The sequence below is a fragment of the Crocuta crocuta genome, unplaced genomic scaffold (genome assembly GCF_008692635.1).
Source record: "Crocuta crocuta isolate KB4526 unplaced genomic scaffold, BGI_CrCroc_1.0 scaffold549, whole genome shotgun sequence".
Taxonomy (NCBI): Eukaryota; Metazoa; Chordata; class Mammalia; order Carnivora; family Hyaenidae; genus Crocuta; species Crocuta crocuta.
The window spans coordinates 1,195,680-1,217,651 of record NW_027529169.1 but is presented as its reverse complement, the minus strand read 5'-3'; the positions used below and the strand labels follow the sequence as shown (position 1 = coordinate 1,217,651).

At 43.6% G+C, this 21,972-nt stretch overlaps 1 protein-coding gene across 1 annotated transcript; it reads left to right on the top strand.

Annotated features, from left to right (window-relative positions):
- The first annotated feature begins 214 nt into the window (after positions 1-214).
- SDR9C7 (short chain dehydrogenase/reductase family 9C member 7) lies at positions 215-6,611 on the top strand. Its single transcript, XM_077757436.1, has 4 exons — positions 215-530; positions 3,751-4,009; positions 4,677-4,840; positions 6,394-6,611. The coding sequence occupies exons 1-4, from the start codon at positions 230-232 to the stop codon at positions 6,609-6,611; spliced, it is 942 nt and encodes a 313-aa protein (XP_077613562.1). The 5' UTR covers positions 215-229.
- The last annotated feature ends 15,361 nt before the right edge of the window (positions 6,612-21,972 follow it).

Genomic DNA, 21,972 nt, shown 5'->3' with positions numbered 1-21,972 from the left:
TCAAGTTGGACTTGAATTTCTTGCATCTAGGCTAATTGGTATGGTGATGCATCCACCTATAGAAATTATAAAGTGGCTCATCCAGGAGCCCTGTGTCTATTGCCAGTGGTGGAAGGGAGGAGAGCTCTTCCCAGTGGCTTTCAGCAGACTGCGGCTGGGGCTCAGAGGACCAGCCTCTCCCGCTGTCTCCTGAGCCCAATACTTCTTGGCCATCAGCTTCCCTTGCCCTATGGCAGCTATCACAGATCTCTCCTTTATGTATCGATGGTTCAAGAACTGCAATCTGGTCCGCAACCTCTCAGACAAGTATGTCTTCATCACAGGCTGTGACTCGGGCTTCGGAAACCTGCTGGCCAGGCAGCTGGTTGATCGGGGCATGCGGGTGCTGGCTGCTTGCTTCACTGAGCAAGGGGCCCAGAAGCTTCAGCAGGATACCTCTTACCGGCTGCAGACCACCCTATTGGATGTCACCAAGACCGAGAGTATAAAGGCAGCGGCCCAGTGGGTGAGGGACCAAGTGGGTGAGCAAGGTGGGGCAAATTGCATTCTTTGGCCTTCTCAATTTATTCTTCTGTCTTTCTCCTCCAGGCATCTGACAGTGATCAGGGACAGTGTTGTTCAGATGTGGTGGGAGAGGTGAGGTAGAGAAAGGGGCTGGGATTCTGGCTCAGTGGGATTGGAAACTGTTGCATAGTTTGGTCTCTTCACATGAAAGGGGTGATTTCCCAAGGAAGTTTTCTCTGCCAGAGACTCAGAGGGTTGGGGAGAGGTTGCCAGAGGATGTGGGAGAGGGAAGATGTGTTCTGTATGTCCACACCTCTTAAAGATGGAGTTGTCTCTCTGGGACTTAGGTAGTCCTAACCATCAGCTCCAATAGAAATGTGAGCACATTTCTTACTGGGATTGGGCTGGGGAGAGGGGACAGGGAACAGGAGGCTGGACTCCCTGAGTGGGGACGTTTGCTCTCCTTGACTGTGTCAAGCTAAAAGGCAGGGGAGAGAGAGATCTGTCCTCTTCCTCATATCATGGTGGATATTGGGTTGACCTCAAGGTAAGCGATGGCATCAGAGTGACCACTCCTATTGGGAAAGGAGGCTGTGGGCTGGCTGGGCTGGACCAGGACTACATGCAGACCTGCCCAGGAAGCTTGCTGCGTGCAAGGCATGGGTGCAGGAGAAACAGGGTGGCTCTGTTGTGGAACAGCAGCCTGGGGAAAGTCCTGGCTCCTAAGGGAACTAGTCTGAGGACTAGAGAGCCCCGGGACCGCCAAACAGTAACTCCCTGCTTTATTTTTCGTCTTAGCATTTACCATTATCTAATATACCATATATTTTACTTCTCTTTCTTATTTATTGTCTGTTTCCCTGCTAGAATAAAGGTTCCTGGGATGAGGCTGGGGGCAGGGCTTTTTGCCTCTTTTGTTAACTATATATATCCTTAGTACAGAATAGTGTGTGGCATCTAGTAAGGTGCTCAATAAATTTTTGATGGATGAACTAATCAATGAATAATTCAGTGAGAGTCAGTCTTTTTTCTCAGTAAAAGACACTTTTCTCTTTTCTGCCTTGCCCTCATTCAGCTGTGAGTCACTGTGTTAATGAATCACTGGGCATATTAGTTTCCTGTTGCTGTTGTAACAAATTAACACAAAAATGTAGTGGTTTAAAACAACTATATAAATTTATTACCTTATAGTTCTGGAGGTCAGAAGTCCAGAATGGGTCTCACTGAGCTAAAATCAAGGTGTCACCAGAGCTGTGTTCCTTCAGAGGCTCTAGGAGAGGATCCATTTCATTGCCTCTCCCAGCTTCTAGAGGTTGCCAGCATTTCTTATCTCATGACCCTCTTCCTCTATCTTCAAGACCAGCAACATGGGACCAAGTCCTTTTCACACACCTATCCCTCTGGTTGTCTTTTGCCTCTTTCTTCCACTTAAAAAATCCCCATGACTATATTGGGTTTACTAGGCTAATCCAGGATAATCACCAGTTTTAAGATCAGTTGATGAGCAATTTTAATTTTATCTGCTATCTTCATTCCTTCTTCCCATGTAATCCCCCATATTAATAGGTTCTAGGGATTTGTATGGGGACATCTTTGGGGAACCATTTTCTGCCTACCCCATTGGACAACATTCTTGGTCTAAGAAGCACTGGGAAAGTGGGGGGTGGGGAGCAGGGATTCTGACATGCTTTCTTGTGGCCCCTGAAAGTCCCTGTACGTGACAGGTTGGTGCAGCCCTAAAGCTATTCACACTGCTCTAATGGTTCTCTAGTTGTGGGGGGGAAAATGAAGGTTGTCCTGGTTTGCCAGTAGGCAGAGCTATCTACCAGAATGATCACAGGTAGTGGAGAGTGTGTGTGCCTTTTCTTTGGACAGCACTTGGGTTTATAGTCTTTGGGTCTCAAGAGCCTCATTTCTTCCTCTGTAAGACAAGAGAGCTCCTCCAGCTGGGGAGGTTTGAGTCCTGCTGGCCAGCTGGTCTCCTGGGGTCTTGTTAATTGAAGGAAGGCAAGAAGATACCGTGGGGGTATGGCTTATGCGGGGACCCCAGGCATGAGAGGAGGGTGGACCAAGAGTGGTGTTTACATCCTGACCAGCCATTGGAAGCGAGTGCAGTTGTGCTGGGAGGAGTATCTTGGGGCTGCAGGAGTCAAGGTGGGCTGGGGGGTGAGGGGAGGGGAAGGCAAGACACCTGAGCAGTGGAGTTTGTGGAATCTTTGAATGAAAGAGCTGGAAGGTGTCCTTAGGAATCATTTAGAGACCTTTCCAATGTGTTTTTAGAATCAAACATCCTCCTCCAAGTGGAATTTCACTTGGAAGCTCTACATGTGAAACAAATGAAAGTTGATCCTCCCCTGCATCTCCTGAGCAGTTCGTGGGTTCAGCCTGGAAGGGTCTCAGGATTGCAAACCCCAGGCTGGAAGCAACTGTCCTGGCTCAGTTGATGAAGGACCTGAGGTCCAGAGAGAGGAAGTGACTTGTCTAAGGCTGGAGGTAGAAAAAGGACTGGAACTTAAGGATCTTCAAGTGTGGGTTCCTGCAGAGTTGAATGACAATACTTAGCCTTATTTCTTTCCATTTGTACTAACTCAACTCAAATTAAATATTTGGAAGAGAGCCCATATTACATTTTTTTCACAATTTTTAAATTGAAATGTGTTACATATTTATGAATATTATTTATTTCCTCTCTGGTTTGCGAGCTCCTTGAGGGACAAGATGTTTTTTGTTCATTTTATGTCTCTAGCACCTTCCTCTGTAACTGAGAGAGAATAGATATATGAGTAGATAAATGGATGAATGTGTGAATGGATGAACTCATTTTGATAATGTGTGAAATGGAGTTGGTTTCTTACACTTAGGTGAACAGAGAGGGGGAAGCGTGATAGGGGCAGGACTTCAACCATTAATTCATTGGTATGAAAATTACATCTCTCTTCCCAGGGCTAATAGCTTAGGTGCTATTAGCTAAAGCCTGGATTGTAGCTGGTATAGGGCCCCAGCTAGCACAGTGACAGACTGTGTGAATCAGAAAAAGTGCCCCTTTGGGGAAAACTAATTAGTAAAAGGCATATCTTCCTTTGTGCTATCATAACTCCCCCAACCCACCAGCCTGGCCATCTTGTGCCTTGTGCACCTGCTCAACCATTCTCAGAAGTCCTGGGCTGGTGGGTAGTGGACACTGATGATTTTCCAGAGACGCTAATGATTTCTGTGTGGTTCTCTCTCCCTCTATCACGCCCCTAGGCCTCTGGGCCTTGGTGAACAATGCAGGTATAGGCCTGCCCAGTGGGCCCAATGAATGGCTGACGAAGGAGGACTTTGTGAAGGTGATCAATGTGAACCTGGTGGGACTGATCGAAGTAACCCTCCACATGCTGCCCATGGTCAAAAAAGCCCGGGGCAGGATCGTCAACATGTCCAGCTCTGGTGGTCGTGTGGCTGTCATTGGTGGTGGTTACTGTGTCTCCAAGTTTGGCGTCGAGGCCTTTTCTGACAGCATCAGGTGACTGGGCCCTTGTGCCAAACAACTCTGGGTGGGAGTCCTGGGGATTTCACCTCAGGCAGAGAGAGCTACAGAGGATAGCATGTGGGCAAGGGAGTTCTGGAGGGAAGGAGCTAACATAGTAGCAGGAGGAGGGCTAGTCCCTCAAGAGGCCTTCCCCAAAGACCAGGAGAAGGGATGAGGAGAAGAGGAGGGTGGTGATAGGAGGCTGTCTTCCTGCATCCCCGTGAGCTGTCTCAAAGTAAGTAAAACTATGTTTGGGCCTATGGGAGTAGAAAGGAGAGTCTTTCAAGCAGACAGAAAGGCCCGGAGGCAGATATGCCCATGGGAGACTCTCAGAAGAGGATTTAGGCCTTACCCACACCCCCTCGCTCCCTTTGCCATGTTGGGTATTGGGTATGAGGCTGAGTGGAAGAACCTGGTAGGAGGCAGGGCTTTGGTCTACATTCCCTGTTGACCTCCTGCTGGGTTTGCCTACTGCAAACTGCTTGGACGAAGGCTGAGGGCCTTATTTGTATGAAGACAATGCCTGGCCTGGCAGAGGGGTGGGGGAGAGTATCTCCATGTTTCTTGGGGGATCAGCCCTTGTAGAGCAGTCAGAGTGACTGTGCCCGATGACCCTTTGTTATCGCAGTGTCCCAGACTGAGTCCACCTCTTCTTTCCCAGGCGTGAGCTCCACTACTTTGGGGTGAAAGTCAGCATCATTGAACCAGGGAACTATCGAACATCCATCCTGGGCAAGGAGGACATGGCATCTCGCATGCAAAAGTTGTGGGAGCGGCTGCCTCAGGAGACCCGGGACAGCTATGGGGAGGACTACTTCCGCATATGTGAGTTTTCTGGGAGGGAGACAAGACTCTGAGAGGAACAATGAGATCTTGGGGATCACTGACTTGTTTTCATTTCACAGATAATGGGATGGAGGCTCAGAGGGGTTAAGGACTCAAAGTCACACAACTAGTGGCAGGCTGGGACTTGAGAATAGAAGCCAAGGGTGCATCTGCTCAGAGCCTACTGCTCCTTTGCAGGGAGAAAGGTGTTGGGGAGATGCTTCCCAGGGATGCTCCCCACTCCTAGCACCTGCCTCCCAACCTAATATTAGGTTAATATTAATATTAATATTAATAATAGTAACCTAGTATTATTATGTAGGTGAACAGGTGAAAACGCACTGATATGAGTACAGAGAAGTTATGAAGAGCACAGCTGCTTCACTGCAGTAGTTTTCTCTCTAAGAAACAAAAAGGGGGTTCATTGGAGTTGGGGGTGAAGGGTACTTAAACTACACTAGCCTGTCCTCATCAACTGCTCACCAGGGTCTTGCATAGAGGAGATGAATTCCCTGTCTTCCTAGACCATCCCCAAATTTGGACCAGCTATTCCTCCTCTTGTTTTCAAGTCTTAATCCCTCACTGGGACGCCTGACTCTCAGGCACCATTTCTGTCTGGAGTTCTTGGGGCTCTCACTGAAGTATGAATCCCGGTGACCTGCCCCCGTCCCAGAATCCTGGGGCAAAGGCATACATCAGGGCCGGTAAGTGTATCATGTGGCTTTTCTCCTATTTGTGCTGTGAGCTTTGGCAGACTTGGACAACTCAGATGCCTTGCACCCATCTTCATACCCGTGTGCACAATGCTAACAGAACAGCCCTTTACATTTGTTAGACTTACAATGTACCCATCTGTGCCTTAAATCATTTGAGCACCACAATGGGCTAATGACCAAGGCAAGTAATCTCCACACCCAATGTGGAGCTTGAATTTACAACCCCAAGATCAAAAGTCTCATGCTCCAGCAACTGAGCCAGCCAGGCACCCCAGTGTTACTATTTTTTAATAACATTTTTTTTTTCTTGCATGACTTTGTAGAAATTTTGGGAACTCTAAAACCTGCGTAGGAGAACAAAAAGCAAATAAACAAACAAAAGAGCCTCCAGTAACTAGGAATCCCACAAGCCAGAGAGTATTTTTACTTATTTTCTTCCAGTTTTTCTCATGCACTTATATATACTTGTTTTCTGTCCTCCCTCACTGTCTACCCTGCTATTATTCATCTTTGTTATTCTCTAGAGCAGGTATTATTATTCCCATTTTATTGATGGTGGAAGTTTAAGCTCAAAGTCACACAACCAATAAGTGGCAGAACTGAGCGCAGTTCTTCTGATTGCTAGTAGGAATTCAACACACAGTTGTTGAATTCAGGAAGAGAAATAGGATTATTTACAGGGTGTTCATGTAAGGAACAACCTGGAGGGTGTGGTAGATCTGCCTAAAATTTGGCTCAGGGATCTGATGGAAAGGGAGTTTGGATAGAATTCAGAAGAAACCATCTTTTGTGAAGAGTAACAGAGCCCTTGATTTTTCCCCTCTCTTGTACCCTCAGATACTGAGAAGTTAAAAAACATGATGCAATTGGCAGAGCCAAGGATCAGAGATGTCACCAACAGCATGGAGCATGCCGTTGTTTCACGGAGCCCCCGTATCCGCTACAACCCTGGCCTGGATGCCAAACTCCTCTACATCCCATTGGCTAAGTTGCCCACGCCTGTGACAGATTTCTTCCTGAGCCGGTACCTTCCCAGGCCAGCAGACAGTGTCTGAGCTGGGGAAGTCCAGGGGTGGTTAATGGAATGTGGAGGCAGGGGGATGGGAAAAAGAACTGAAGGGTCACAAGAGGTGGTTATCAGGCAATCAGGGATTCACTTTGCTTGGCTGACACCCACTGCCGGAGAATTTCTGAATAACTTCTAGCAGAAGACAAGTGCCTCTTCCCACTCACTAGGGCCTCACAGAAAGCTGCAGGTGCAAAGACCTGAAGCATGGCTCCAAGAACATCTGCTACCCATTAAGGATATGGCTTTTTTCTAGACCTGGAAATGTCAAGGGGAGGAAAATGAGCTCCTGCTGAATCATGAGACTCTCTCAGTTATCACCACCACTGCGAAATATTGCAGGATAATCTAGCCCACGGAAGCATCTCAACCACTTTCCTATTGAATCTCTTGATATGCATTAACCCCATTCCCACAACCCATTATTTGAAGTATGTAGTAGGACAGACAGGGAGTGCAAGATTATATCAGGTAAAAGTTTATATTTTCTCTCTCTATAAATTTCTCTGTTCATCGGTGATTGTGACTCACATAAAATAACATTCATTTATTTAATCATCATTGGTTAATTTTTCAAATATTTACTGGATGCCTATAAGATACCAGGCACTATGTAGGTGCTGGAAGGATGTAGGGATGATTAAATCATGGTCTTGGTTTTTTTTATTGTTTATTTTGGCTTTGTGTTTTAGCACAATATCTAGTAGCAGAGATAGGACAACCAGTGATAGAAGAAACAGAAATCAGAAAGTTATTTTTATTTTTTTAGACAGAGTGGGTGAGCATGAACAGGGGAAGGGCAGAGGGAGAGAAAGAAAATCCCAAGCAGGCTCCATGCTCAGCACAGAGCCCAATGCAGGGCTCGATGCCACTACCCTGGGATCATGATCTGAGCCAAAATCAAGAGTTGGATGCTCAACTCACTGAACCACCCAGGAGCCCCCAGAAAATCAAATTTTTAGAACTATGAAGAAACTGAGAGATCATCCAATTCAGTAGCTCCCAAACTGTGCATTGTAATCACCTGGTTAATTAAAAATACAGAATCCTGGACTCAATGTTAGAAAGTCTGATTCAGTAGCTTGGGCTGGGGCCCAGAAATCTGTGTTTGTAACAGGTGATGATTCCAATGTCTTTGGGCACTTGGGAACCACAGACAGCCCCATAGCAGTATTGAACACTCAGAAGAGTAAGTGATCTGCCCAAGGCCTCCCAGCACGGTGGCCAAGACAAAATTCAGGTATTTGGATTCCCAAAGTAGAGTTATAGTTTTCGAGAATACATTTTGACATTAGTTACATTGTCAAATAAGCCACGAAACTAAAGTTTTTAAAAAACCAACAACCTTGAACTTCTAAGCATTGTGCAGTTCTATTGAAAAGATTTCTTTGATATTGAGGTATGGTCATGTAATAAAGGTCAAATGTGAATTTTTAAAATTAAAATGTCTTTAATTTGTGTTTCTTCAACGTCTGACTGAACTTGAAAATAACAAAATGAAAACTTAATTATCTCTGCAAAGACCCCTTTTCCAGGTGCCCCTTCCTGAAGTTTTAAATTGGCTTTACTTTTCTTATTCACTTATTCAGTCTCTTCATCAAATTATCTCCACATGTTTTTGTTTTGATTTTTTCTTTTTTTTAATGTTTATTTATTTGCTTTTGAGAGAGAGAAAGCACAAGCAGGAGAGGGACAGAGAGAGAGAGGGAAGACAGAGAATCCCAAGCAGGTTCCATGCTGTGGGTGCAGAGCCTGATGCAGGGCTTGAACCCACGAACAGGGAGATCATGACCTGAGCCAAAATCAAGAGTTGGATGCTTAACCAGCCGAGCCACCAGATGCCCCATGTTTTTTTTTTTTTAATTTTTTAATGTTTTATTTATTTCTAGGAGAGAGAGAGAGAGAGAGAGACAGCGTGAGCAGGGGAGGGTCAGAGAGAGAGGGAGTCACAGACTGAAACAGGCTCCAGGCTCCGAGCTGGCAGTCAGCACAGAGCCCGACGCGGGGCTCGAACCCACAAACCGCGAGATCATGACTTAAGCGAAAGTCTGATGCTTAACCGACTAAGCCACCCAGGTGCCCCAGGTGCCCCATGTTTTGATTTGATTTTAAGCAGGGAAGTAATGTGATCCAATTTAAATTTTGAAAAGGGGCTCTGTGGAGACTTAAATGAGGGGGCAATGGTGGAAGAAATGGTACCATTGCATAATCCAAGCAAGAAATAATGGTACCGTAGGTTAAAGTGGATGATGAGAAGATGATGAGAATGGATAAAAGCAGTATATAATTTGGAGGCAGAATTAGTGAAGGATTTTAATCAGTTACTCTGTCAGAAAGAATTCATTGTGCTCCTACTATATTCCAGGTGTAGTTCTAGATGCTGGAGTTAGAGTGGTGGACAAGACCAAGTCCTTGCCTCCAAGAAGTTTATATTCTGATAGGGTGGAAGAATTAGGCAATAGACAAATAAAAATATAATTTTAAAAATGAATGAGATCATTTTATATGGTAATAAATGCCATTAAGAAAAGAAAATGTAGTGGGGCACCTGGTGACTCAGTTAGTTAAGCATCCAACTCTGGATTTCAGCTCAGGTCATGATCTCGAAGTTCATGAGTTCAAGTCCTGCATTGGGCTCCACGTTGGCAGTGTGGAGCCTGCTTGGGATTTTCTCTCTCTCTCTCTGCCCATCCCCAGCTCATTCTCTCTCTCTCAAAGTAAATAAATAAAATAAATTTTTAAAAAAAGGAGAGAGTCACCTGGGTGGCTCAGTCTATTGAGCGTCCAACTTCAGCTCAGGGGATGATCTCAGGGCTTGTGAGTTTGAGCCTCACATTGGGCTCTCTGCTGTCATTGTGGAGCCTGCTTCAGATCCTCTGTCTCCCTCTCTGCTTCTTCCCTATTATCACACACACACACACTCTCTCTCAAAAACAAATAAACATTAAAAAAAAAAAAAGAAGAGAAAATATAGTAATGTAATAGATGACCAGGGAGGCTGCTTACCATTTTTTAAAAACCAATGCTTTTGAAACAAAATTTATATTAAACAAAATGCATCCCTTTACCTATAAAGTTTGATGGGTTTTGACTTAGGAATATACCTGTACAACCACCACCAGTCACGTTATAGGACGTTTCTCTCATCCCAAAAATCTCCCTGGTGCCTCTTTGTGGTTAACCCACCCTCCTTCCTGACCTGGTTCCAGACAACAACTGGTGTGCTTTGTGTCCTTACAGATTTGTTTTGAGGCTACTTATTTTTAAAGAAAATCACTTTTGCTGCCATTGGGGAATTAGTTGGAATGAACCTGTCTGGAGGGATCCAATAGGAGGAAGACTAGAGATGATGAGAGACATGTACCACTAAAATAATAGAAATAGGAATAATAAGCCTTTCTTGGACATGACTCAGTCCCAAGCACTGAGTGTTTTAAGTGCCTAGTGTTTTAATTTTCATTCAATCTCTATAACAAGCCCTGTGAGGTTACCTCTATTGTATAGAGGAGGAAGCTTCAGAAAAGTTAAGTACTTTGCACAAGATTACATAGCTAGTGAGTGGCGGTCTGGATCCAGGCACCCACGGTTCCCCACATACTGCAATGGCGCATGCTTACACAGAGCTTACTATATGCTAGGCACTGTTCTAAACACTTTAACCTGCACAAGAACATTCATGGGTTCCAGTTTTAATGAGAGGAAACTAGAGGCCCGAAGAGAATAATTACATATTCTATAAGCAACTGGCAGAGCAGGTCATTTGAGTTCTAAAATCCTATTCTTTGAATGTGTCATTGCCCATTTCATCCAAGGGAACATCTCTGTACACAATTTGCAGCAGGTTTTTCTAGCCTGCAGCTCTCATGTGGCTTGCTTCTTTTTCCATGAACCTTCTGAAACCTCTCCTAACCAGCCTTGCTTGGGTTTTTCCCTGTGAAGGCAGAGGAACCTCTGTCCTCCATAGCCTCCTCTTCTATAGGAAGTGCCTGAGGCTCAGCAAGCTCTCTGATCTTCATTGAACCTCAACCCAAAAACCAGGGGATGTGGGAGGAGAGAGCACAATCCAGAATATTATGGGGCTGGCTGGTCCCTGAACTATTGCCTGGCCAGACCATTTGAGACATTCTTGAACAACAAAAGTATAAATATTGCATCTGGATGAGAACAAATGGACACAGAGAATTTTAATGCTAAACTTGGAACAACAAACAGAACGTTGCTTTGGGACTTTCTGGCAGAGGAACAGGGGTGATAAGGACTTTTTAAATTGTGTGTGTGCCTTTTAATAGTCAGGGGCAAGTTTCAACCAGGACACGAAAATGAACTGCCAGTAAGCAATTTCAAGGGCAGAATTGAGACTCCACTTAGAAGTGTTGTGTAATCCACTGTCATGTGTAATTTCAAGAGGGTTTCGAAATAAGGAGGGGGATGCCAACTCTTCTAAGTTTGCCAGGAAGGGAGAGGTCTGGATTTCTCCTTCTAGTGAAGAATGAGGAGTACCCTCCCCACATTTGGCTCCACCACCTTCTGCGCCCACACCAAGAGACAGGTGATGGGTTAACCACCTACAAAACAACCATGACTTAATTGTGATGTGTGGCTCGGGCTTTGGGAATCTGCTGGCCAGGCAACAGGACCTGTGAGGCTTGAGGGTGGTGGCTGCGTGTCAGAAGAAGAAGATCCAGCAGCTGAGAGGCCACACATCAGAGAGGCTGGAGTCAGTCGTCCTGGATGTCACTAAGACAAGAGAGCGACACTGAAGCTACCCAGTGGGCGAAGGAGTATGTGGGACAGAGGAATGATATAGATGTATTTCTCTTACTCTAGTTGTCCTCTTATTCAAAGTACGGGTCCCATGAGAAGATGACACCAGCCTACTAAATAAGAGAGAGACATTAATAAATTATAAAATTTGCTCTTAATTATCTACTTTGACAGAAAAGAACGATGATCTGGATCTAAGACAGCTAATTCTACTTAGTCATACTCTATGGTATGTAGCCATGGGCCTATAAATATGCTTCTTATAAGTACAAACTATTCAATAATAAGTTACCTTTGTACAGCACTTCATAATTTTCCAAAACTCTTTTACATACCCCATGTCCTGTTTAAAGAAATTTGCTCTTGCCCCAGATCACTTGAACATTTTTGAATGGGTTTTGCTTGTCCACATTCAAGGTCTTTGCTCATAGCTCCTGCACACTCCAGTGCAGTGGAGTGTGGGAGTTGGAATCCAGATGCCTGTAAAAAAAATCTGACTCTACTCTGTATGACCTTAGGTAACTAACCCCTCAGTGATTCAATGTCTTTTCCAGTATGGTAGGTATAATAATAATAATGCTTCCTCCAAGGAGCTGTGGTAAAGCATCCATGAAGTAATGTATATGAAAAACTTTGAAAAGGAGAGATGGAGTCAGATAATGGAGCTGGGGAGTGACAGCCAAGCTAGAGAACTAGCTAGACTAGCTAGAGAACTGTCTTCTGTGCAATGGGGAGCCATAGCAATTTATGGGAAAAGATGGTTCTTTTTCTGATCTTTCCTAAATTTCCTTTGTCCGTTCTGAATCCAATTTCTTGGACTCTGGACCTCTGTCTCCCTGCATTATCCAGCAGAGGCTTACTGAAAACTAGAAAAAGAAGGAAACAATTCACAGGTAGCTGCAGGAGTAAGCACTTGGGAAAACAAAGAGGGGGATAAGTTTCCAAAAGACAGAAGAGAAGGACCTAAGGTGCCTCTTTATGGGGGCTTTTCATGAGCTCTGTTCTCAGACCTGGGACCAGGAGCCAGAAAGAGCAGAATGGCTTCAGTAGTTGCTGGGATTTCTCACATTGTCTTCTGTTCTCCTTCTCATGAAGAAAGAGAAGTTTGCCAGTCTCAACCATCCATCCTAGGTATATACTGGTCTCCTTGTTGCTCAGCAAGAGAATGCTCCAGATATCAAGGCTGGATAGAGATCTCTCTGTGATTCTCTCTCTTTTTCTCTCTTCCCCTTCCCTCCCTCCATCCCTCCCTCCCTCCCTCCCATTCTTCTTTACTTTTTTTTATTTTTTAAATTTTTTAATGTTTTTTTAAAAAATGTTTTTATTTATTTCTAGGAGAGAGAGAGAGACAGCGTGAGCAGGGGAGGGTCAGAGAGAGAGGGAGTCACAGACTGAAACAGGCTCCAGGCTCTGAGCTGGCTGTCAGCACAGAGCCCGATGCGGGGCTCGAACCTACGAACCGCGAGATCATGCCCTAAGGCAAAGTCGGACGCTTAACCGACTAAGCCACCCAGGTGCCCCCATTCTTCTTTACTTCTCAATGATTAACGAATGTATTTGGAAATAACTGCCCACTCTATAGCCTCTGGATTGTATACAACGGATCGTATTCTTATTTGTAGGGTATAATTTCAGCTGCATGTCACAGACATCAAAATTAACAGTGGATTACACAGGACAGATATTTCTTTCTTCCTCATGGAAAAACCTGGCATGGTATGATATTTCCTTTCTATTGACTTGTCAGGAACTCAGACTTTTTTAGTCTTTCTGCTCTGCTGTCCTACAGTCCTAGATGGCTCTAGCCAGTTGGCAAGGGGAAAAGAAGGACAAGCCTCTATCCTTTACAGGCATAACACGGATGTTTTGTACACCTTGTTTGTACTCATGTACGTTGGCCAGAACTTAGTCATATTGTCAAAACTTCCTGCAAGGTAGGCTGAAACTGTGGCTCTCATTCTCAGTAGCCATGCATTCAGCTAAATACTCAGTTATTATGGACAAAGGGGAAAATGTGTCTTGTGGGACAGCTGTCAGTCTCTGCCACACAGGATAAGTCCATTCTTTTGGGGGATCTTCAGCAACATATTCTTTCTATATAGTCTTCGGTATTTAATGGGTTTAATAATTACACTTCTGAATCTATGGGTCAAATGACTAGAATTTTTCTACGAAGATCTAGGAATTCTCCTTTTCAAAGGTACCCAGGCCTCTCTTAACAGCAGAGAATTGAGAAGAATTTGGAGACATTTCTTAGAATCAATCAGCTTTGGTTTTGGAGTTGCTTTCTTTGCAGGGTAGAGATCCTTACCTTTGCTTTAAAATAGTTTTGTTGAGGCTCCTGGGTTGCTCAGTCAGTTAAGTCTAACCTCAGCTTAGGTCATGATCTTACAGTTTGTAAGTTTGAACCCCGCATTTGGCTCTGCACTGACAGCTCAGAGCCTGGAGCCTGCTTCGGATTCTGTGTCTCCCCCTCTTTCTATGTTCCTCCCTTGTGTGCTCTCTCTCTCTCTTTCAAAAGTAAGTAAATAAACATTAAGAAAAAAAATAAATTGTTTTGCTGAGGGACACCCAGGTGGCTCAGTCAATTAAACATTTGGCTCTTGATTCCAGTTCAGGTCACAATCTCACGGTTTGTGAGTTCGGCTGGTGGGTTTGAGCCCCACATTGGGCTCTGCGCTGACTGCATGGAGCCTGCTTAGGATTCTCTTCTCTCTCTCTGCCCCTCCCCTGCTTGTGCTCGCGCACGCTCTCTCTCTCTCTCTCAAAATAAATACATAAACTTTATTTTTAAAAATATTTTTAACTTTTATTTATTTTTGAGACACAGAGAGAGACAGAGCACGAATGGGGGAGGAGCAGAGAGAGACACACAGAATCCAAAGCAGGCTCCAGTCTCTGAGCTGTCAGCACAGAGCCTGACACTGGGCTCAAACCCACAGACCATGATCATGACCTGAGTTGAAGTCGGTCACTCAATCGACTGAGACACCCAGGTGCCCCTCAAAATAAATACATAAACTTTAAAACATAAAATAAAATAGTTTTGTTGAGGTATAATTTACAGAATTCCTTAATTGAATATTATGTAAGTACACAGTTCAATAATTTTTTTACTAAATTTATAGTTTGTGCAACCATCACATAATCCAGCAATAAAAATTTTTTCTTGATATAAGGTGTTCTTGGGGCGCCTGGGTGGCTTAGTTGGTTAAGTGTCCGACTTTCGCTTAGGTCATGATCTCGTGGTTCGTGGGTTCGAGCCCCGCGTCGGGCTCTGTGCTGACTGCCAGCTCGGAGCCTGGAGCCTGTTTCAGAGTCTGTGACTCCCTCTCTCTCTGACCCTCCCCTGCTCACACTGTCTCTCTCTCTCTCTCTCCTAGAAATAAATAAAAATATTTAAAAAATATATTAAGAAAAAAGATGTTCTTTTATGCCTATTTAAAGTCAATTCCCACTTCCACTGATCTGCTTTCTGTCTCTGTAGATTTACTTTTCCTAGAAATTCTATATAAATAGAATCATACAAATAGCAGTCTTTTGTGTCTTGCTTTTTTTTAATGTAGAATAATGTTTTGAGGCTTATCCATGTTGCTGCATATCTCAATCGTTCATTCCTTTTTTTGCTGAATTATATTCATATGATGGACATTTGGATTGCCCCCAGTTTGGAACTAATGTAAATATTAGTACTATAAAATTCAGATAGCTTTTATGTGAATGCATGTTTTCATTTCTCTGGAGTAAATCTGGGAATGGAACTGCTGGATCATATAGTATGTTTAACTTTTTAAGAAACCACCAAACTGTTTTCCAAAGAGATTATATCATTATACATTCCCACCAGCAAAGTATGAAAGTTATGTTTTCTCCATACCCTCACCAACTCTCAGCACTGTCAGTCTTTTGGATTATAGCCATACAAATATGTATGCAGTGATATCCTTTATGGTTTGAATTTGCATTTCCCTGATGATTCATGATACTGAGCACTTGAAAAGCTATGAAACTCCCTCTAAAGCACAGCTTTAGCTGCATCCTATAATTAATGTTTTCATTTTTATTTAACTCAAGGATGTTTTCTAATTTCCCTTATGATTTCTTCCTTTGACCTAAAGATTATTTAGTTGTGTCTAGTTTATTTTTTTTTAAGTTTATTTATATTTTGAGAGAGAGAGCAGGGGAGGGGCAGAGAAAGGGAGGGAGAATCCCAAGCAGGTTCCATGCTCAGGGTGGAGCCCAATGTGGGGCTTGATCTCACAAACTGAGATCGTGACCTGAGCCAAAATCAAGAGTTGGACACTTACCCAACTGAGACACCCTGGCACCTCTAGATGTGTCTGGTTTAATTTCCAAATATTTGGAGGGCTTTAAAATGTTTTCTTGTTGTTGAATTCAATTTAATTCCTCTGGTTATTGAACAACCTATGTATGATTTCATTCTTTTAAATTTTACTGAAATTTGTTTCATGGCCAGCATATCATTTATTCCAGAAAATGTTTCATGTATGCTTGATAAGAAGGCATATTCTGTTTGTTGAGTAGAGTGTTCTATAGTTATCAGTTAGGTCAAGTCGGTTGATAATGTTCAAGCCTCCTTATCTTACTAATTTTCTCTCTGTTTTATCAGTACTCAAGAGAGGAACATTTAAATCTCCAGCTATAATTCTTGAGTTGTCTACTTTTCCTTTCAGTTCTGCTCATTTTGCTTCCTGTTATTTTGGGGTTCAGTTGTTACATTCACATATGTTTTTTTTTTACCTTCTAGAGCTAACAATATTATAAAATGTCTCTATTTGTCTCTAGTAATATTTCTGTTCTTAAAGTTGATTAATATTCAAGCTCTCTTACTTTTTTAAAATGTTTTTTAATTTATTTCTGAGAGAGAGAGAGACAGTGAGCAGGGGAGGGTCAGAGAGAGAGAGAGAGATACAGAATCTGAAGCAGTCTCCAGGCTCTGAGAGAGCTGTCAGCACAAAGCCCGAAGCGGTGCTCAAACCCACAAACTGTGAGATCATGACCTGAGCCAAAGTCTGATGCTTAATTGGCTGGGCCACCCAGGTGCCCCTCAAGCTCTCTTATAATTACTATTTGCATGGTATATCTTCTTTTATCTTTTTACTTTCAAATCTGTTTGAGTCTTTGGGTCTAAAATATATCTTATAGAGACACCTAGCTGGCTCAATTGGTAGAGCATGCAGTTCTTGATCTCAGGGTCATGAGCTCGAACCCCACATTGGGCATAAAGCTTACTTAAAATAATAAAAATAATAAATAAATAATATGTCTCTTATGGACTGTGTATACTTGGGTCTTGTTTTTGTATACGGTCCCAAAATTGCTACCTTTGATTGGAAAAGGGTTTTTTTATTTAATTTTTTTAACGTTTATTTTTGAGATTAAGAGACTGCTTGTGCAAGTGGGGGAGGGGTAGAGAGAGAGGGACACAGAGCATCAGAAGTGGATTCCGTACTGACAGCAGAGAGCCTGTCGTGGGGTTGAACTCATGAGCCACAAGATCATGACCTGAGCTGGGGCACCTGGGTGGCTTAGTCGGTTAAGCGTCCGACTTTCGCTTAGGTCATGATCTCGCGGTTCGTGGGTTCGAGCCCCGCGTCGGGCTCTGTGCTGACTGCCAGCTCAGAGCCTTGCGCCTGTTGCAGTCTGTGACTCCCTCTCTCTCTGACCCTCCTCTGCTCACGCGCTCTCTCTCTCTCTCTCTCTCCTAGGAAAAAAAAAAATATTAAAAAAAAAAAAAAGATCATGACCTGAGCTGAAGTCAGATGCTTAACCCCTGAGCCATCCAGGTGCCCCTACCTTTGTTTGGAAAGTTTAATTCATTTACAGTAATGTAATTATTAATGTCATTGGATTTGTATCGGTCACTTTGATATTTGTTTTCTTTATATCTTACATCATTTTCCCTTTTTCCTCATTTATGGCCATCCTTTATGCTAAAAAAGCTTTTAGTATACCATTTTGATTCCACTCTTAATTTTTAAAGACTTAAAAAATGTTGTTATTATTATTATTTTTTTAATAACAAGAGCAGTGGTCCTCTACTGCGGGCAGTATTCCTCCCTTCCTGCTGAAGGTTATCTGGAAATGTCTGGAGACATTTTTTGTTGTCAAAGCCTGGCAGGCCATTCAGAGTTCAGTCAGTTCTCAAATTAGCCTGGGCTTTGGCTTTCACTTAGCGCCCACAATTCTCCCCACGTGTGTGAATAGTGCTCCAATCAGCTGCCTATGTATGGAGAGCTTATTCCAGCCTTTCAATGGCTCTCTTATTTCCGAGACCTCCCCGCTAAATTTCTGGCTGGTCTGCTGCTTGCCCCAACCGGGGCCGTAACCTAAGGCTAGAAGAGCTATGAGTTTTCCCTGTTTATGTCCTACCAAGTTTGCTGCTTTTACTGACGATGCTGTGGTGTGTTTCTGTCTTCTGCCTGAAATCAAGGCTGTCCCTTCTGGCAACAGAGATGCTAATTTTCCAGCCAGTTCTGCCACTCTTGTCTGTTGAGCTCCAAAGAGGATGGGATTTTTTCTTGGTACAGACTGTTAAGGGGAACTCATATAAGACAGGAATACTTGGACTAGACTTGGGGGATCAGAAAAGGCTCCTTGGAAGCAGTGATGTCTGAACAAAGACTGAAGAATGGGTCACAGTTAGGCAGGCAGCTAGTTGACACTTGCCTCAGGCAAGGAGATCGCAGATTCCTGATGACCTCCTCTAAAGAGCTAAAAGTTTTTCATGAATAAATGATTCTCCATTTGTTGTATACCCTTGGTTAATTTCCAGAGACCTTAACCATAGTTTCTGATAGTTTTGTCTGATCTGACCCTTGCTTTTGGAGGAAAGGATTTGCTGACCTCTTCATTCTGTAGCTGGAAGTCCCTCCACTGCTTTGGAGTTTGGAGACTGGAGTTGGCATCATAAAACCTGGCAACTTTAGGGCAGCCACTTTCACCCTCAAATGGGTAAACAGCATTCTTGGGGAAAATGTTTCTCTGGAAAGCAAAGAAAATTAAAGGTAGAAGTTTTTTGAAAACTGTATCCCCCTTCTACCAGCCGTCAAACAAGTGCTTTTGACCTTTGGTTCAAAACAACTGACTCTGAGCCCCAACCAGAGCCCTGATCCTTGTGGCACAAGTCCCTTAACTGGCTGGTTTAATCCCCAGAAAGCTAGTGTCCTAAGGTCTTACACTGTGGTCACTGCTCTCCTTAACATGCTACTTTCCCCCATTCCCCTATCTTCCCCACTGCATGTGTGCATGTGCACGCACACCCACCTGAGTGTGTGTATAGATGTATATACTGGACGTTTGCTTTTTAGAGCAGTCCAGCTCTGGCTTCAATGAGGCCAGTAACCTATACCTGAGGTGCCTCTCAGTTATGTCCCACTGTAGGCCCTGGATGAGTCTGCTAAAGACATTCTATTCCAAGTGCCAAAAATCCAGGGCCATACCTTATCCAATCATGCAACTGATTCGTGTTCAAGCACCTACTGGAGCCCAGTTCTGTGCTAGGAGCTGGGAGAAGTTGGGTCACTATGGGGCCCTATGGGGTCATGGTAAACATGCCACAGTTCCCACCCTGGAGGAACTTTCAGTACCAAGAAGGAGACATAAATAAATAAGCACTTTTAATAACATGTAATTAGCTTAACATCAGGAGAGGTACAGACTGTTAAGGGGAACTTGTATAAGACAGGGATACTTAGTCTAGACGTGAGGGATCAGAAAAGGCTCCTTGGAAGCAGTGATGCTGAACCAAGACTAAAAGGTGAGTCAGAGTTTGGCAAGCAGCTGTTGACATTGTATTCTTCACAAATGTTCAAACCGACTCAACCTCCTACCCACTCATCTTACTTCTAGATCACCCTTTACCTCCTTGCTTCACTCTACCTATATAATTTGCTTTGTGATCTTCCACAAAGGCCATATTATTTTAATACTCAAGCCAGATAGATTTAGAAAGAATTATGCAACCATTAAAGCAATCTTTGACCTGATGATTGAGGAAAAAAAATCCCAAATTTCCTGGCAGCTTCTGAGCATGTTACATAAAGCTGATTGACTGAGCATCTTAAGAAGACTTCATGTCCTTGATCGGAGTTGGACTAGATAATCCTGAAATTCTAGTTTTGGTCTACCCTTGACTAACTGGGTGATGTTGGGCAAGTTTCTTGACATCTGGAGGCTCCCTTGGTTTTTTTATTAGCACGAAGAGAGAGGTAAGTCCCTCCCCAGATGCCTTCCGTCTCTAATATGAAGTGAATCAAGTTGTTTTGCAAAGCTAAATAGAAATGATCTAGAATGGATGTTGTCATGAAAAGCAAGCTGAGGTTTCTACTAAAAGGAGAAAGTGTCTACCTACAGTGCCAGGCAGAGTTTAGGAATGGAATTAGAGAGCTTGCAATCTACCCCAGGAGCTCTCAGGCTTACCCTACACTTTTTTCAGAGGTCTCTTTTCTGATGTTGTCAAAGAAGGCTTCCACTGTATCCCTGTAGATTATACCTATTTATAAATGTTATTCACTAAAGCAAGCCGATCTGTCTATAAGGACACACAGCAATAGGGACTATTGGGACTGTTTCATATCCCCACACCTACTACTCTACCTAGTTATGTTACAACATTCTCTCTAACTAGTCTTCCTAGTAAAACCTCCGTGTCTAACTGGAACTAGGAAAAACCTGTAGTAAAGTGAGGCAGACTCACTCTGTGGTCCACTAAAGGAGTCCATATGCTATATGAAAGTTTAAGCTAAATGCATTAGTGGCCACTAATTCCTATATAATGTCAGGTCTTGACAAATCTCACAACAGATATGATTCAGAAAACTGGCTGAATATGAAGGTCTTAAGTAAGCTTGAGTACTCAATCCAACATTTCCAGTTTCCAAGTTCCGGTTTTAGAATAAATGGCTTCCCTTTTAACACTCCTGCTGGGAGTGGGAAATGGTAGACAACTTTTTCATTCAGTGTAAGCTCAGAGGTCTGACAGAACCCAGGGAGCAGGGGAAGGGTAGCCCAAGGATGTGGGACATCCATAGCCAATAGTATGTGTTTGGGGGTGGGAGGAATGAATGGACAATGTCAGGTTGGTTTTCATATTATTTGGGGAATGTTAAATGTGAATGACAAAGATACAAGGGAAATGTTTCCCACAGACTTGTTCTAACCTGCCAGTTGGGGGTGTCTTTTTGACTCTCCAGTAGAAAAGAAAGATATCTTAAAGTGAATGCCCAGTCACTAGCTCTTTCAAAGTAAGAGTTTTCTGTTGTCCTAGGTTTGAAAGCTTTCAACAAGATAGGAGAAAAATAAAATAATACTAGCAGCCAACATTTGTTGAGCCCTTCCTATATGCCAACTGCTGGGCTAAGCAGTTTACATGTTATCACCTATACGCGTACAAAGGATTATTTCTCCTGTCCTGCAGGAGAAAACAGACTCAGAGGGGTTACATAACTTGTTCAGAGTCACACAAACAATAGCCCTGATCTCAGCCGGATTTGCCTGGATGGCATTCTGGACTTTGATTGTGAGCAAGTACAGGGGTCACTGTCCTCAATGGGCTGGAACACGCAACTGCCCAAGCCGCCACTTGTGCCTTTCATGAAGGCTCATGACACCTTCGCTTCTCAGATTGTCGTGTCCCACATGTCACCATGGGTACGATGAGGATAATTATATCTTACCATTCAGAATCGTTTTGAAGGTGAAGGCAGATCATGGTAGCAAAGAGTTTTCCTCAGAGCAGAGTGTCATGATAAGCTTGGGCAAAATGGTAGTTTTACTTTTTATTTTTATTTACCTATTTTGAGAGAGAGAGCAGGGGAGAAGCAAAGAGAGAATCCAAGCAGGCTCTCACTGTCAGCACAGAGCCCAATGTGAGGCTGGAACCCACAAACCAAGAGTCTGAAATCAAGAGTCAGTCCTGAGCCACCCAGGTGCCCCCAAAATGGTAGTTTTAAACACAATCAAACCTATTACTGGATCCTTGTGGCCTCCATACCTATATTTATTTCTAGCTCTACTTTTTTCCTCTATATCAATTCCTCATGAGAGTTAAGATCCCATAATTTGGAGTAGGCTTTTAAAAATCCAGTCGTCGCCAGGCACCTGAGTGGCTCGGTCGGTTAAGTGCCAGCTTTGGCTCAGGTCACGATCTTGTGGTCATGAGTTCATGACCGCTCAGAGCTTGGAAGCCTGCTTCCAATCCTGTGTCTGGCTCTCTCTCTGCACCCCTCCCCCACTGAAAATAAAATGAACATTTAAAAAATCCAATTGTCAGGGTGCTTGGCTGGATAAGCTGGTTAAGGGTCTGACTTTAGCTCAGATCATGATCTCGGCTTTGGTGAGTTTGAGCCCCACGTTGGGCTCTGTGCTGACAGTTCCCACTGCCTGCTTCAGATTCTGTGTCTCACACAGATTTTGTGACTCCCTCTCTCTCTGCCCCTCCCCAACTTGTGCCATCTCTCTCTCTCTCTCTCTCTCAAAAATAAATAAACGTTAAGAAAAATAAAATTGTCTAGGGGTGCCTGACTGGCTCAATCAGTGGAGCATGTGGCTCTTGATCTTAGACT